The sequence below is a fragment of the Macaca nemestrina genome, chromosome 15 (assembly GCF_043159975.1).
Source record: "Macaca nemestrina isolate mMacNem1 chromosome 15, mMacNem.hap1, whole genome shotgun sequence".
NCBI classification, from domain to species: Eukaryota; Metazoa; Chordata; class Mammalia; order Primates; family Cercopithecidae; genus Macaca; species Macaca nemestrina.
In genome coordinates this window covers 13,932,648-13,949,499 of record NC_092139.1, presented here as the reverse complement: position 1 = coordinate 13,949,499, position 16,852 = coordinate 13,932,648, and the positions used below count along the sequence as shown (strand labels likewise).

At 50.9% G+C, this 16,852-nt stretch overlaps 1 protein-coding gene across 2 annotated transcripts in view; it reads left to right on the top strand.

The window, feature by feature from the left end:
- The window catches only part of LOC105470679 (breast carcinoma amplified sequence 4), an 85,443-nt gene that overhangs the window by 33,960 nt on the left and 34,631 nt on the right, over positions 1-16,852 (top strand). Inside the window, exons 3-5 of one of the 2 annotated variants that reach the window (XM_071079140.1) lie at positions 3,620-3,721; positions 14,178-14,333; positions 14,849-15,616. In XM_071079140.1, coding sequence (XP_070935241.1) covers positions 3,620-3,721; positions 14,178-14,333; positions 14,849-15,031 — 441 coding nt within the window. In that variant the 3' untranslated portion in view covers positions 15,032-15,616. Of the gene's footprint in view, positions 1-3,619; positions 3,722-14,177; positions 14,334-14,848; positions 15,617-16,852 lie in introns of those variants that run through there. The other variant, XM_011722866.2, reaches the window with a different exon arrangement.

Here is a 16,852-nt window from a genome sequence, read left to right as displayed (position 1 = left end):
AGGCTGGTCTTGCGTTCCTGACCCCCACTGTTAACATCTCACATCACCATGGTACATTTGTCAGTACTAAGGGGCCAGGCACAATGGCTGATGCCTGCAAACCCAACACTTTGGATTGAGGCAGGAGGATAGCTTGAGGCCAGGTGTTCAAGACCAGCCTGGACAACACAGTGAAACCCTGTCTCTACAAAAGATAAAAAATTAGCTGGGCATGGTGGTGGACAGCTGTAGTCCCAGCTATTCAAGAGACTGAGGCTGGAGAATTGTTTGAGCCCAGGAGGTCGAGGCTGCAACAAGCCATGATTGCGCCACTGCACTCCAGCCTGAGTGACAAAGCAAGACCCTATAAAACAAACAAACAAAAAGAAACACCCCCCCCCAAAAAAAAAAAAAAAAACAAATGAAGAAACCAGCATTGGTATATTGCTATGCACTGAACTCCACAGTTTGTTTTGATGTCACCAGTTTCCCATGAGTGTCCTCTTTCTGTTCCAGGATCCAGTCTAAGGTGCCACATGGCACGAGATTGTCACATCTCCTTAGTCTTTGCCGGCCTGTGACAGTTTCAGTCTTACCTCGCTTTTCATCACTTGTGCAGTTTCGAGGCATATGCTGGTCGGGTGTTTCACAGGAGGTCTCTCGATTTTTGTGACGTTTTTCATGTGGTTAGATTGGAGATAGGAATTTGTGGAACGATCACCACAGAGGAGGAGGAGTCTTATCACATCCCATCAGAGGGTACCGGATGCCCACGTGGCATCGTGGATGTGAACCTGCGTAAGGTGGTGCCCGCGGCTTTCTCCAGTGGAATTTGCCATTTCCCACAATAGGCTTGTGCACATTTACTTTGTACTTTGAGCTATGATCTAATGCGATGTTAATTTTTTGTTGCTCAGTTTGTCCCAGCTTTGGCCATTTCATCCTGCAGGTTGGCTTCTTTGTCTCTTGGGTAAGCCCCATCTCATCTTTTATTTTGTGGAATACTTTCTTGCTTTCTGGGCTACAAGATGCTCCAGGCTCAGCTCAGTCCTAGAATCAGCCATTTCTCATGGGAGTCCCACTTGAATTTTTGTTTGTTTTAGAGACAGGGTCTTGCACTGTCGCCCAGGCTGGAGTGCAGTGGCACCACCTTGGCTCACTGCAACCTCCATTTCCCGGGTTCAAGCGATTCTCCTGCCTCAGCCTCCCGAGTAGCTGGGACTACAGGCACGTGCCATCACACCCAGCTAACTTTTGTATTTTTAGTAGAGACAGGGTTTCTCCATTTTGGCTATGGCTAGTCTTGAACTCCTCACCTCAGGTGATCTGCCACCTTGGCCTCCCAGACTGCTGGGATTACAGGTGTAAGCCACTGTGTCCAGCCTGCAAAATCTTTTTTTTTTTTCAAAATATGAGATGAGGAAACCGAGGCCCAGGGAGGATAGGGGACCAGCCTCGTGTCATAGTGGAGAACAGTGGGCCAGGGGCTTAGGCTGGGCAGCCTGATACCACATGCCACCCTCTCAGGGCTTATCTTTGACCTTGTGGGATCAGGGCATGAAAAACAAGTATCCCTGAGGATACTAGACACCTAGAGCTAGGTGCCCAGAGAGATGGCGGTGCTGTGACCAGAGGAGGGCTAGGCGTGGGGAGAGGCGTGGAGGAGTTTGGTTTTAGACATACAGAGCAATGGGGCGAAGGTCGCAGGAAACCCAGGGCAAGGGGGAAATGTTGTCTGAACAGTGGTGGGAGCAGATTTTCATGATAACCACGAGAAGTCTGATGTACTTAGGCAGAAAGAGGAGGAAAAACAGTTACAGTTTTCAAAAAAAAATTTTTAATAAAAATTTGGGGCCAGAAGTGGTGACTCACCCCTATAATCCCAGCTCTTTGGGAGACCCAGGCAAGTGGATCACTTGAGGTCAGAAGTTCAAGACCAACCTGGCCAACGTGGTGAAATCCCGTCTCTACTAAAATACAAAAACTACCCGGGCATGGTGGTGCGCACCTGTGGTCCCAGCTACTCAGGAGGCTGAGGCAGGAGAATCGCTTGAACCTGGGAGGCAGAGGTTACAGTGAGCTGAGATTGCACCACTTCACTCCAGCCTGGGAAACAGAGCCAGACTCAGTCTCAAAAAACAAACAAACTAAAGCCACTAGGCCTAGCCCAAAATCTAGGGGAGGAGATTACCTAAGCATGAGGATACCAGGAGGGTGAGACCCCGGGGAGCACGTCAGAAGCCACCTCTACACTCCACGCCAGCACTGTGCTAAACAGCTCATCCTCAGCATCCCAGCGAAAGGACCATCATCATCGCACCACTGTCCCAGTGAGCAAAGGAGGGCTCAGAGAGGTGCAGTGAGTTGCCTAAGGTCACAGAGCTCATGGTGGGTAGAGCTAAATTTAAACACTAGCCTGAATCCTTAGTCCAGCTCCTGCTGTGCCCACTGGTGTTTCTGTAACAGTGGTCCCCAGATTCCTATTCCAACGTTGCCTCAGAGTGTTGGCTGAAAATGCAGATTCTCAAACTAGGAGAGGCTGGGAATCAGAATCACTGTTTGAAAGGCTTCCCCAAGGAGATTCAGTTGCTCCCCAGAATTTTTTTTTTTTTCTTTCTTTTTTGAGATGGAGTTTCGTTCCGTCACCTAGGCTGGAGTGCAATGGCTCGATCTTGGCTCACTGCAACCTCTGCCTCCAGGGTTCAAGCAATTCTCCTGCCTCAGCAGCCTCCCGAGTAGCTGAGATTAGAGGTGTGTGCTCTATGCCTGGCTAATTTTTGTATTTTTAGTAGAGACAGGGTTTCACCATGTTGGCCAGGCTGGTCTTGAACTCCTGACCTCTGGTGATCCACCTACCTCAGCCTCCCAAAGTTCTGGGATTACAGGCGTGAGCCACCACGGCCAGCCGCTCCCCAGAATTTGAAAGCCATGAATATATGGCCTTTTTTTTGCACAGCGAGGATGTGATAACATGAAAATGGAATCTCTCATTCTCTCTCACACACACAGAAGAGTTAGGCTTGGTCCTTGGGTTCTGAAGGAAAAAGGAACCATCGGCATCTGATTTCAGTGATCAAGGGAAAGATATGTGGCTTCACACAGTTCACTTCTGGAACCCTTGCAAGCAGAAGAAAATGATAACTCAAGGAGATGGTGCAAGGAAGTACTTAGGACAAGCCTGCGTGTCGGAAGCATCTGATACATGAGAGTTGTGGTGTTCATTAACATTATTAATGAATATTAATCGTAATGATCAACTTGTTAATATTCCAGTGCAATGAAAACTGGACTGACTTTGACTTTGGTTTAGAGAAGAGATTCTGATTCTTTCCATTTGCTCCAGTTCAGTGGTTTAGAAAACGAAGATATTTAGTTTGGGACTGGTGTTGCTGGGTGGTTGGCGGGGAAGTGATTAATTTGTGGTTCAGTAAATAATACCTGGGTAGGTCTGGGTCCACAGAGGCGATGAGGTTGGTCCTCTCCTGGGGCTCTGGGTTGTTCTTGGGCCTGTCTGGTGCAGGATGCCACCTGGCACCTCAGCCATCGGTGGGGTCTGTGTAGACCCTGGCCGACCTCTGAGGCAGGCAGGAGGACACAGTGATGGGGCAGAAGGCCTGATGAGCTGTTTTGTTCCTTGCAGATCAGGAGTGATACGTCACAGATCCTGGAGGAAAACATCCCAGTCCTTAAGGCCAAACTGACAGAAATGCGTGGCATCTACGCCAAAGTGGACCGGCTAGAGGTACGTCTAGGCAAACAAAGGTTCTGAGGCTGTGAACCTGATCTGGCTTTTCCCTTTTCCTGGAAGACGCCGATCTGGCCTTGAACATGCAGGCATTATGCCCAATGCAGGGGGTTGGTGGTGGCAGTTGGGGGGTCTGCACTCAAGTGATATTTTGAAAAAAACCACAAGTAAGAATTTGTTTCCAGGCCAGGTGCAGTGGCTCATGCCTGTAATCCCAACATTTTGGGAAGCCAGTGTGGAAGGATCGCTTGAGCCCAGGAGTTTGAGACCAGCAACATGGCGAAACCCCATCTCTACCAAAAATACAGAACTAGTCAGGTGTGGTGGGTGCATGCCTCTAGTCCCAGCTACTTGGGAGGCTGAGGTAGGAGGATGGCTTGAGCCCAGGAGGTCGTGGCTACCATGAGCCTTGATTGTGCCACTGTACTCCAGGCTGGGCGATAGAGCAAGATCTTGTCTCAAAAAGAAAAAAAATAATTTGTTTCCAACATTTAAAATCAGGGTACTTTATATAAAAATCTGCATTTTAAGCTTTTGAAAATTCAGAAACTTTGATAACCCTGGGCCCACATTTCCTTAAATACTTTAATCTGTTTATGTTTCAAGGCATAAATATATAATGTATACACGTCTAAGTATGTAATTTAGTGAATTTTTACATATATCGACATCATGTGATGATGACCCAAATTGAGAGCGAGAACATTTCCAGGCCCTGGGTTGCATTCTTGCAGTGTTCTTGCAAGAATGGATGGAGGCTGGGCGTGGTGGCTCACGCCTATAATCCTAGCACTTTGGGAGGCTGAGGCGGGTGAATCAATGGAGGCCAAGAGTTTGAAACCACCCTGGCCAACCTGGTGAAACCCTGTCTCTACTAAAAGTATGAAAATCAACTGCGTGTGGTGGCACACACTGAGAAGGCTGAGGCACAAGAATCACTTGAACCTGGGAGGCAGAGGTTGCAGTGAGCCAAGATCGCACCACTGCACTCCAGCCTGGGCAACAGAGCAAGACTGTCTGAAAAAAAAAAAAAAATGGATGGAGCTGGTGGCTGCTGCTCCTCAGAAGGGCATGGGCTCTCCAGTTTTCCACAGTCCTCACCATGCCCTCTTGCCTTACCACTGATGTAGCTCACCCATCTTTTACTTGCCTGGCTAAGATGCATGGCATCTCATTTCCTCCTTGCTGCACTGCAGAGTCAGTCCTCTCACTGCCCCCATCTCCTGGAAGAGGAGCATAAGCTTTGCAAGGTCAGCCACTTCTCTGGGGTCACACTACTAGTTACATCAAGCCAGGACTCCAGCTCATATGTGCCGGTGCAGACGCTCTTCATCCACTTGGGGCCCTAGGCTTGGGACCCTGGCTTCGTGCACAGCAGAGGACTGGGAGGCGGAGAGGACCTTGCGGCTGTGTCATAGTCACCTGGCCAGAGGGAATGTAAGCCCCTCCCAAGCTGCAGAGGGAGGGAGCAGGCGTGGCTGTCAGCACCGAGTTAGCAGAGAATTAACATTCTTGTCAGCAGAGAATGAAGCAGGAATATAATTAAAACTTTGCCCTTGGAATAGCTGATTCATTTGAATTTTATTCCACACGTTTGAAAGAGGAAAGAAAATGTGAAGACTTGCAGCTTGGTTCTCACCTGGCTTGGGCCAGCCCAGCTATCAGGACCGTTCCTTTCTGAGCATTCAGTCCATTGACGTTGACTGAGGGCCGGCCAGGAGAGACCCTCAGCAGGGTATTACCACATCAGCCTCCTATCGCTGCTGGGAGAAATTACCATGAACTTAGTGGCTTAAAACAACACACAGGAGCCTCTCTGAGCCCACCCTGGCTCAGGAGGCTGCCCAATTTTAAAAAAAGAAGAAGAAAAGAAAACAACACCTTTTTTTTTTTTTTTTTTTTTTTGAGACGGAGTCTCGCTCTGTAGCCCCAGCTGGAGTGCAGTGGCATGATCTTGGCTCTCTGCAACCTCTGCCTCCTGGGTTCGAGTGATTCTCCTGCCTCAGCCTCCCAAGTAACTGGGATTACAGGCGCCTGCCACCACGTCCAGCTAATTTTTGTTTTTGTTTTTGTTTTTGTTTTTGTTTTTGAGACGGAGTCTTGGTTTGTCACCCAGGCTAGAGTGCAGTGGCCGGATCTCAGCTCACTGCAAGCTCCGCCTCCCAGGTTCACGCCATTCTCCTGGCTCAGCCTCCCGCGTAGCTGGGACTACAGGCGCCTGCCACCTCGCCTGGCTAGTTTTTTGTATGTTTTAGTAGAGACGGCGTTTCACCATGTTAGCCAGGATGGTCTCGATCTCCTGACCTCGTGATCCGCCCGTCTCGGCCTCCCAAAGTGCTGGGATTACAGGCTTGAGCCACCGTGCCCGTCCTCTAATTTTTGTTTTTCTAGTAGAGACAAGGTTTTGCCATGTTGGCTAGGCTGCTCTTGAACTCCCGACCTCAAAGGATCTGCCCGCCTCAGCCTCCCAAAGTGCTGGGATTACAGGCATGAGCCACTGCACTCGTCCACAACACACATTTATTATCTTATAGTTCTGGAAGTCAGAAGCCCAAAATGTGCCTTATGGGGCTAAAGTCAAGGTGGTGGCAGGTTGGCCCCTTCCGGAGGCTCTGGGGAGAATCTTTGCCTTTCCTTGCCTTTTTTCCTGCCTTTTCCAGATTCTAGCACTGCCTGCATTCCTCAGCTCGTGGCCCCTGCCTCCCGCTTCAAAGCCCATGGAGTGACATCTTCCTGTCTCTCTGTTGCTGGCCCTCCTGCCTCCCTCTTGTAAGGACCCTTGAGATTACGTTGGGCCTACCTGGATGATCCACAGTGACCTCCTATTCCAAGACCCTTAACTTAATCACACCTGCAGGATCCCTTTTGCCAAGGAAGGTGACATATTCACAGGTTCTGGGACTAGGACGTGGACATCTTTGGGAGCCATTGTTCTGCTGCTCACACTTGGCCAGGATTTGCTTTCATTAGGCAAGTGCTGTGAAGGGAAGCAGCGACTGAGGCATGGGATCTACAGGACCCTGGAGAAGGAGTGGAAGGAACTGTGTTAGGTGGGTGGAGGAACTGTGGGAACTGTGTCAGGTGGGTGCAGCTCAGGCAGGGGCTCCAGGCGGGATCTTGGCTCTGAGCAGGGAGGAGATTTGGATGTTGGAAGGATCTTGGGAGGCCAGGTATTGGGGGCAAAGGGGAATCAGACCCCAGTGGGGCCAAAGAAACTGGCGGCAGCAGCCAGGTTGTCCAACCCTTGCCATCCGAGGTCAGGACTTTGGCCTTTATCCTGAGGAGGAGGAAGCCACTGAAGAGTCCCGACAGCCTAGTGGTTAGGAACGCACACCCCAGAGCAGGGCTTCTCAGCCCCAGTGCTGCTGCCCTGGAAAATTCTCTGTTGTGGGGCTGTTCTGGGTATTGTAAGTTGCTTAGCAGCCTCCCTGGCCTCCACTCCCAAGATACTATTAGCATTCCTCCAACCCCGCTCCCCAGCCTGACAACCAAACATGTGGCCAAATGTCCCCGGGGGGCAAGGTCGCTGCTGTTTGGAAGCGCTGATCTAGAGCCGCACAGCTGGGATTCACGTCCTAGTGCTGCTGTCTCCTAGCGTGTGACCCCCAGAAAATTCCCAGCCTCATTTCCCCATAAAATGGGAGTGACGGTGAGGTTCTTGCACCCAAATCCTTGTCGTATTCAACAAACATTTGCTGCACGGCGGGCTTCTCAGAGATGGGTACTGGACATACGACCCAGGGGAGATGTCTGGTTCCCTGTGGGTGGTCCTGGAGGAGCATTAGACAGGGAAGCAGGCCGGGTGGGGCGGGTCGACCTCAAGAGCACACACCAAGGGGTCCTGGCCAGAGCTGGAACAGAGGGGGCTTCCCAAGTGTGTGACCTGGACCCTAAGGCCTGAGATTGGGTGCAGAAAACCTGGGGAGGGAGCAGCTTGTGCAAAGAAAGGTCCAGGGGCGGGAAAAGGCAGCTTCTCAGACACCTGGGGCCTGGGAGGAGCTCAAGGTCAGGGATGAGACTGGAGTGAGGGATGTAGCCCACAGGGTAGGGCCAAGGCCTGGAGTTTGGACCCTGTCCTTAGAATGACAGGACCCATCAGAGGGATTGCAGCTGCTGTAACCCCCACTCCCCACCAACAGGGAAGTCGACATTGATTATTCTTTATTTCTTTCATTCATTCATTCATTCATTCATTCATTCATTGTAGAGACCGAGGCTCACTAAATTGCTGCCCAGGCTGGTCTCGAACTTCTTCTTCTTTTTTTTGAGATGGAGTCTCGCTCTGTTGCCCAGGCTGGAGTGCAGTGGTGGGATCTTGGCTCACTGCAAGCTCTGCCTCCCGGATTTGAGTGATTCTTCTGTCTCAGCCTCCTGAGTAGCTGGGATTACAGGAATGCCCACCACACCTGACTAATTTTTGTATTTTTAGTAGAGATGGGGTTTCACCATGTTGACCAGGCTAGTCTCGAACTCCTGACCTCAAGTGATCTACCCGTCTTGGCCTCCCAAAGTGCTGGGATTATAGGCATGAGCCACCACGCCCAGCCGATTATTCTTAAAGTATACCATTTGGAGGTGTGGGGTATATTTACCAGGTGATACAACAATAAGCACTATCTCATTCCAGAACATTTTCCTAAAAAGTACCTCATGCCTACTGGCAACCATTCCCCAGCCCCCGACTCTGGCAACCACTCTTCTACTTTCTGTCTCTGGATTTGCTTATGCTGGACATTTCATGCTAATGGAATCATACCATATATGGCCTTTTGGGCTTGGCTACTTTCACTTGCCATAAAGGTTTCAGGGTTCATCTATGTTGTAGCATGTGCCAGGACCTCATTCCTTCTGTGGTTGAATCATCTTTTGGTATATGGCTGGACCGTACTTCATTTGTCCATGCACTAGCTGGTGCACAGTCGGGTGCTTTCCACTTTACGGCTGTCGTGAATAATGCTGCTATGAACGTTTGCGTACAAGTTTTTGTGTGACATATGTTTTCATTTCTTTTGGGTAGATACCTAGGAGTGGAATTATTGGCAGGTCTTTTTAGGAGAGCTATGGAAACTCATTTTAGGAAGTTTCAAACAATTTTCCAAAGTGACTACACCATTTTGAACTTCCACCCACGCAACTACTATAATTTTTTTTTTTTTTTTTGAGACGGAGTCTCTCTGTGTCACCAGGCTGGAGTGCAGTGGTGCAATCTCAGCTCACTGCAACCTCTGCCTCCCGGGTTCAAGCAATTCTTCTGCCTCAGCCTCCCGAGTAGCTGGGACTACAGGCGCCCACCACCACGCCCAGCTAATTTTTTGTATTTTTAGTAGGGACGGGGTTTCACCATGTTGGATGGTCTCGATCTCCTGACGTCGTGATCCGCCCGCCTCAGCCTCCTAAAGTGCTGGTATTACAGTCATGAGCCACCGCGCCTGGCCTACTATAAGTTTTAGATGGAGATTGCAAACTCAGATGCCAACAGGAGCCAGAACTGCTGAGGGACCAGGTGTTAGAAGACCAACCCCAAACTCTCCCCATTCCTTTCTGGGAACAGCTGAGAAGCAACTGTCACCACCGTGGGGCGTGAATCTCCCGGTTGTCACAGACCACGCTCTGCCCTAGAGTCTCACCAACATTGAGGCTGAGTGGCACTCACCTCCTGTCAACACCCCTGCACATCCGCTTTCTTTAGAGTAGAGAGAGATTTCTCTGTAACTGATGCTCCGTTAAAAGGGGGGAGTCCTATGGGAGGTTCCAAGAGGGCCGTGGATTTTTAAGGTCAAGTGGGAGATGATGTATTTCTTTTCCTTTTTTTTTTTTTTTTTTGGAGACAGAGTCTTGCTCTGTCACCCAAGCTGGAGTGCAATGGCACGATCTCGGCTCACTGCAACCTCTGCCTCCCAGGTTCAAGTGATTTTCCCGCCTCAGCCTCCTAAGTAGCTGGGACTACAGGCGTATGCCACCATGCACGGCTAATTTTTGTAGTTTTAGTAGAGATGGGGTTTCACCATGTTGGTCAGGCTGGTCCCGAACTCCTGACCTCATGATCCGCCCGCCTCAGCCTCCCAAAGTACTGGGATTACAGTCATGAGCCACCGTGCCCGGCTGATGATGTATTTCCTATTAGCTCAAGTGTGTGACATCAAACAATAAAACTGAGGGACCTGCTGAGAACCTGACATTGTATGGGGCAGGTGGACTCCAGAACCAGAGAGCTGGGGCTCTGATCTGCCCCTTTGGTAATTCACCAACCCCCTTGGAGTCAGTGTCAAGGAAGACCCCCATCTCCTGGAAGGGAATGTGCCGTCCACCCCTCAGAGTCATTGTGAGGATTAAACGAGACCAGCACCTGCCATCTTGCAGATGCTCCGTAAGGACAAACTATTATGGTGGTTGTAGTGGTCCACAGGGCTGAGAGAGGGAGAATCTGTCCAGGATGGAACAATGACTGCTCTGCCCTCCCAGGGGGAGGTCCTGGGGTGACTAGAGTGTTAGTGGCTTCCACAGACTGCAAGTCCACCCTGCCCTCAGAATCAGTGTGACCTGCCAGGTGAGAGCTTGGAAACCACGAGGTGACCTCTCAGGCCAGAACTTGACCCTTTATCAGTTGTATTAATAAAAACTCACTTTGTTTTTTTTGAGACAAGTTCTCACTCTGTCATCCAGGCTGGAGTGCAGTGGTGCAGTCACACTTCCTGGCCTCAACCGATCCTCCCACCTCAGCCTCCCGAATAGCTTGGGACTACAGGCGTGTACCACCACGCCCAGCTAATTTTTTTTTTTTTTTTTTTTGAGACTGAGTCTCGCTCAGTCACCCAGGCTGGAGTGCAGTGGCACAGTCTCTGCTCACTGCAAGCTCCGCCTTCCGGGTTCACGACATTCTCCTGCCTCAGCCTCCCGAGTAGCTTGGACTATAGGCACCTGCCACCATGCCCGGCTAATTTTTTGTATTTTTTTAGTAGAGACGGAGTTTCACCGTGGTCTCGATCTCCTGACCTTGTGATCCACCTACCTCAGCCTCCCAAAGTGCTGGGATTACAGGCATGATCCACCGCGCCCTGCCACAATTTTTTGTATTTTCTGTAGAGATGGAGTTTTGCCATGTTGCTCAGGCTCATCTTGAACTCCTGGGTCAAGCAGTCTGCCCACTTTAGCCTCTCAAAGTGCCAAGATTACAGGCATGAGCTACCATGCCCAGCCAACAAAAACTAATATTTTTGAGTACCTACTACAGGCAAGGCACTATGAGTGCTTTACACATAAGAACTCACTTCGACTCCACAGCAACCCCAGGAGCAAGGTCCTGCTATTAGTCTCATTTTACAGAAAAAGCCGCTGAGGCACAGAGATGAGAAGTGACTCTCCGGAGTTCACACAGGTGGGAAGTGGTAGAACTGGGGTTGCAAAGTTTATGTTCCCCCCTGCTGGATGTCAACACACCTTTCTGTACAGGAATCATGCTCTGAAGCTGGGAACTCTTTGGTGGAAATGTTCAAATTCTCCAGGCATAGTGGCTCGGCCTGTAATCCCAGCACTTCGGGAGGCCGAAGGGGGAGGATCACTTGAGCCTAGGAGTTCGAGATCAGCCTGGGCAACATGGCAAGACCCCTGTGTCCAGGGGGGACGAAAGTGTTCAAATTCCTCAATACTTGCCAATATATTTTTAAACAATGAGGCTTTCCTCCTTCCCTCCCTCTCAACTGATTATAAAAGTAGCGTGTCTTTATTGAAGAGGAAAATATGCAGAAATCAATTGTGCTCCCTGCACCCAGCCCTCAGGGTGGCTAAGATTAGCGGTGAGCCCTCTCGCTCACCTGCAGCCACCACAGCCTGGCTGTGTGGGTGGACATGTGCGTCTCCTCTCCCCGGAGTCGGGGCTGCCCTGGCCCAGGTTTCCGCCTCTCTGGCTGTGGCTTGGCCGGGCTGGCCTCACTGGCAGGCATTTTGGAGACAGTTCAGACGTCGCGAGCGCACATTCCTCAGCTTCGCCTCACACTCTCCACCAGATTGGTATTAACGCAGGGAGCATAAAATTGGAATCGGCTGGAGGAAGGGGAGTCGGGACTTTCTTCTGAGTTTTACAACCATATGTGCGGGCTGAGCCAGGCCTCTGAGGCTGGAGCCCTTGTCAGATGCTTCCTGGCCCATTTCCCACCCACCCACCTCTATACACACACACACACATACACGCACACATCTGCACATACACACACACACACACACACACACACACACACACACGACGTGGCTGATTCAGCCTTTCAGCCCTGCTGCAGCCAGAGCCCCAGGGCGGCAGCAGCACAAGAGAAGCCTCCATCTTGGGTTCACTCAATGTCGTTTTGCTAAGGATACACTCACTCATTCACTCATTCATTCATGCACGTGTGCATTTATGCATCCACCATCCATATGGGCCCTGTCTCCTGGACCAGGCTCTGGTCTTGGCCTGTGAGCAGTGCTGACTCAGCAGCTTCTCTTTTAGAACCCACATCCTAAAGGCGTGGACCGTGAATAGATAAGAATTTCAGAGGGCAATGAGGGCTGTGAAGACCAGGAATCTGAGTGGCTCTAGAGTACCTGCCGGGGCTGTATGACATCAGGTGCTCAGGGACAGTTAGATGGAAGCCTGAAAGACAGACTGAGCGCAGTGGCTCACGCCTGTAATCCCAGCACTTTAGGAGGCTGAGTCAGGCAGAACACCTGGGGTCAGGAGTTCGAGACCAGCCTGGCCAACATGGTGAAACGCCATCTTTATTAAAAATACAACATAAGACGGGGTGCAGTGGATCACGCCTGTAATCCCAGAACTTTGGGAGGCCGAGGTGGGCGAATCACCTGAGATCTGGAGTTTGAGATCAGCCTGACCAACATGGAGAAACCCTGTCTCTACTAAAAATACAAAATTAGCTGGACATGGTGGTGCTCACCTGTAATCCCAGCTACTTGGGAGGCTGAGGCAGGAGAATTGCTTGAATCTGGAGGCAGAGGTTGCAGCGAGCCAAGATCATGCTATTGCACTCCAGCCTGGGTGACAGGCTGCTAAAAATATAAAAAGTAGCTGGGCATGGTGGCAGGTGCCTGTAATCCCAACTACCTGGGAGACTGAGACAGGAGAATCACTTGAACCTGGAAGGTGGAGGTTGCAGTGAGCTGAGATCACACCATTGCACTCCAGCCTGGGTGACAAGAGTGAAACTCCATCTCAAAAAAATAAATTAAATTGGCCGGGCGCGGTGGCTCAAGCCTGTAATCCCAGCACTTTGGGAGGCCGAGACGGGCGGATCACGAGGTCAGGAGATCAAGACCATCCTGGCTAACACGGTGAAACCCCGTCTCTACTAAAAAATACAAAAAACTAGCCGGGCGAGGTGGCAGGCGCCTGTAGTCCTAGCTACTCGGGAGGCTGAGGCAGGAGAATGGCGTAAACTCGGGCGGCGGAGCTTGCAGTGAGCTGAGATCCGGCCACTGCACTCCAGCTTGGGCGACAGAGTGAGACTCCGTCTCAAAAAAAAAAAAATAATAATAATAATAATAAATTAAAATAAACAACAAAAAAAAGAATTCTGGCTGGGCATGGTACCTTATGCCTGTAATCTCAATACTTTGGGAAGCTGAAGCCAGGGAGGGTCACTTGAGGCCAGGAATTTAAGACCAGCCTGGGCAATGTGGTAAAACCGTATCTCTACAAAAAAATTGAAAAATTAGCCAGGCATCTCAAACTCCAGATCTCAAGGCTGGTCTTGAACTCCTGACCTCAGGTGATCTACCCACCTTAGCCTCCCAAAGTGCTGAGATTACAGGTGTGAGCCACTGTGCCCTTTATTCTTGAAACTGGCAGCTCTGCACTTGAGGCCTGGAGCTGAGTGGTTCCTGTGGGCCTGGACTTAGCTTTCTGGTTGACCCTGCTTCCCATTAGGCCCCCTTTACCTGCTTGTTTCCTGCTAGGCCCTTGGTGGCTTCTGAGTTCGAATATACAGCACATCCACTATTAAAATGAGCGTTTGTGTGTCCTTAACATAGATGAAAAGTACAAATAAATAAGCATTTGGGCTATTTCTATAAAATCAACTTTGAACAAAAAAGGCTTTGAAATCTGATGAATGTGCCCTGAGACCCTGCCGCCCCCCCGGCCCCCGGCACTTCCTGGCTTCGTGACTTTGAGCAGGTGACCCAGCCTCTCTCAGCCTTGATTTCCCTCCCCTGTAAAATGGAGGCTAAGAACAGCGTCCCTATGGGGAGAAGGCAAGAGGCCACCAGCGGGAGCTGTGACCGTTGTCAGGGTTTCTGCAGGTGTCCCTCCAGCGAAGCAGGCCCTGCCACCTTGTGGGGAGCCCTGTTGGAGGGAGGCTGGTCGTAGTGATGAAAGGCCTGGAGTCCCCACCGGCCTAGGGAGTGTGGCCAGGAATGGGCTCCAGCCTGCACAGATGTGGCATCATGGCCTCTCCGTGTCTCTCAGGCTTTCGTCAAGATGGTCGGACACCATGTCGCGTTCCTGGAAGCAGACGTGCTTCAGGCTGAGCGGGACCATGGGGCCTTCCCACAGGCCCTGCGGAGGTGGCTGGGATCCGCAGGGCTCCCCTCCTTCAGGAACGTGAGTATCCTGACCCAAGAAGTGAGGGGAGGGCTGCTCCCCCTTCCCTCCGCAGACCGCAGCATGGGGAGGAGCGCGCAGGAAGCCAAGTTCAGGGGGCACATTTCACTTCTGCAGACAGGAAACGGGTACAGGCGGCCAGACACCTCAGCCTTTCTCTGTCCCCTGTGAGCCCCGGGCTGCGATGGTTTGTGTGCGCATCCACCATTTATTGGGCACCTACTGTTTGCTGAGTGCCATCTGAGGTTACTGTGGTGAGCAGAAACAGCTCCCATCCTCCTGCCCATCCTTGCACACTTAGGGACAGTGACCAAGATGACATCCAGAATTCTGGCCAGGTTCCCCTTCCTGAGGCAGGAGTCAGCCTCAAGGAGCAGGGGAAGGGGGATGGGTTTATGGCCTGCAAAGGCCGTTCTCTTCCTCATCTCTCCTCTGTCGTCCTGGGATCCTCTCCATGGCCCCGCAAGGAAGGAAGGATCATGTGTCCTTTTTGTTTTCTTTTGAAATGGGGTCTCACTCTGTCACCCAGGCTGGAGTGCAGTGGCGTGATCTCAGCTCACTGCAACCTTCGCCTCCTGGGTTCAAGTGATTCTCCTACCTCAGCCTCCCAAGTAGCTGGGATTACAGGTGTGTGCCACCACGCTCAGCTAATTTTTGTATTTTTAGTAGAGATGGGGTTTCACCATGTTGGCCAGGCTGGTCTTGAAGTCCTGAATTGAAGTAATCCACCTGCCTTGGCCTCCCAAAGTGCTGGGATTACAGGCATGGGCCACCATGCCTGGCTAATCACCCTCATTTTATAGTTGAGAAGATGGAGGCTCAGGGAAGGAGATAAGGGGACTTGTCTGAGGTCAGGTCCTGGAGTGCCTGTTTCTGGTGACTTGCCCTTCACAGGAAAGGTGTCACCTAGTGGGGCCTCTTGTGGCTCCTTGGGCTCTGCCTGCAGGTATCCCCTCTACTGCCCTGTCTCCACTGTTCCTGCCTGTCCACACCTTATCTCTACTTTATCACAACAGCCCAATTAGTGAGTGCTTTTTGTTTTTGAGATAGGATCTCACTCTGTCACCCAGGCTGGAATACAGGCGTGATCCTAACTCATCGCAGCCTGGAACTCCTGGGCTCAAGTGGTCCTCCCACCTTGGCCTCCCAAGTAGTTGGGGCTGCAGGCATGCACCACCACACCTGGCTAATTTTTTATTTTATTTTTCTTTTCTTTTTTTTTTTTTTTGAGACGGAGTCTCGCTGTGTTGCCCAGGCTGGAGTGCAGTGGCACCATCTCGGCTCACTGCAAGCTCCGCCTCCCGGGTTCACGCCATTCTCCTGCCTCAGCCTCCCGAGTAGCTGGGACTACAGGCCGCCACCACGCTCGGCTAATTTTTTTTTTTTTTTTTTTTGTATTTTAGTAGAGACGGAGTTTCACCGTGTTAGCCAGGATGGTCTTGATCTCCTGACTTCGTGATCCGCCCATCTCGGCCTCCCAAAGTGCTGGGATTACAGGCGTGAGCCACCGCGCCCGGCGGCTAATTTTTATTTTTATAGAGACAGAGGCTCGCTTTGCTGCCCAGACTGGTCTCCATCTCTTGGACTTCAGTGATCCTCCTGCCTTGACTTCCCAAAGTGCTGAGATTACAGGCATGAGCTACCACGCCTGGCCTTGTTGAGTGCTAACCAGGTTCCAGGCTCTGCGTTAGGCGTTTTATATGCAGTGATTCATTTACCTTTCCCAGCCATCTTGTGTGCTGGGTATTAATAGTATCTCCATTTAACAGGTGAGGAAATGAAAATTCAGAAAGTGTCAGGGTTCTGCCCGTGGGCAGAATTTGGCCCATGTCAACTCATTCTATTTGGCCAGGCGATATATTTAAACAGTGCGACTTGAAATGCTGATAGGGCATGTGCTTTCCCGTCACAGGCTCCTGGCCTCATTGTACCTGCCTGAGGCACGTGCTACTCACCTGCCTGCTTCCAGATGAATGGTTTGCCCAAGCTTGTAACAGCCGGACAGCGGCCTCTCAGATTTCATGGTCTAGGAACTCCTCTTGATCTTTCAGAGCCCAGGTTAAAGACACCTCCTGTGAGAAGCCCTCTGGGATTGCCCCTCTTCAGACAAACTCCATCTCTTTGCTTTCCAAAGACAATGAAGTCATGAGCTGCATCCTTTGTCCTCTCCCTCAACTTACAGTGACCATTCCTGAGTGACTTTTCCCACTGATGGCTTTAAAAGCACATTTGGGGCTGGGCACGGTGACTTATGCCTATAATACCAGCACTTTGGGAGGCCAAGGCAGGTGGTTCACTTGAGCCCAGGAGTTCGAGACCAGACTGGGCAACATGGCAAAACCCCATTTCTACAAAAAATAGAAAAGTTAGCTGGGCATGGTGGCGCATGCCTGTGGTCTCAGTTACTCGGGAAGCTGAGTGGGTGGATCACTTGAACCTAGCCTGGGAGGTGGAGTTTTCGGTGAGCCGAGATCGCATGACTGCAGTCAGCCTAGGTAACAGAGTGAGACCCTGTCTCACAAAAAAAAAGCACATTAGGG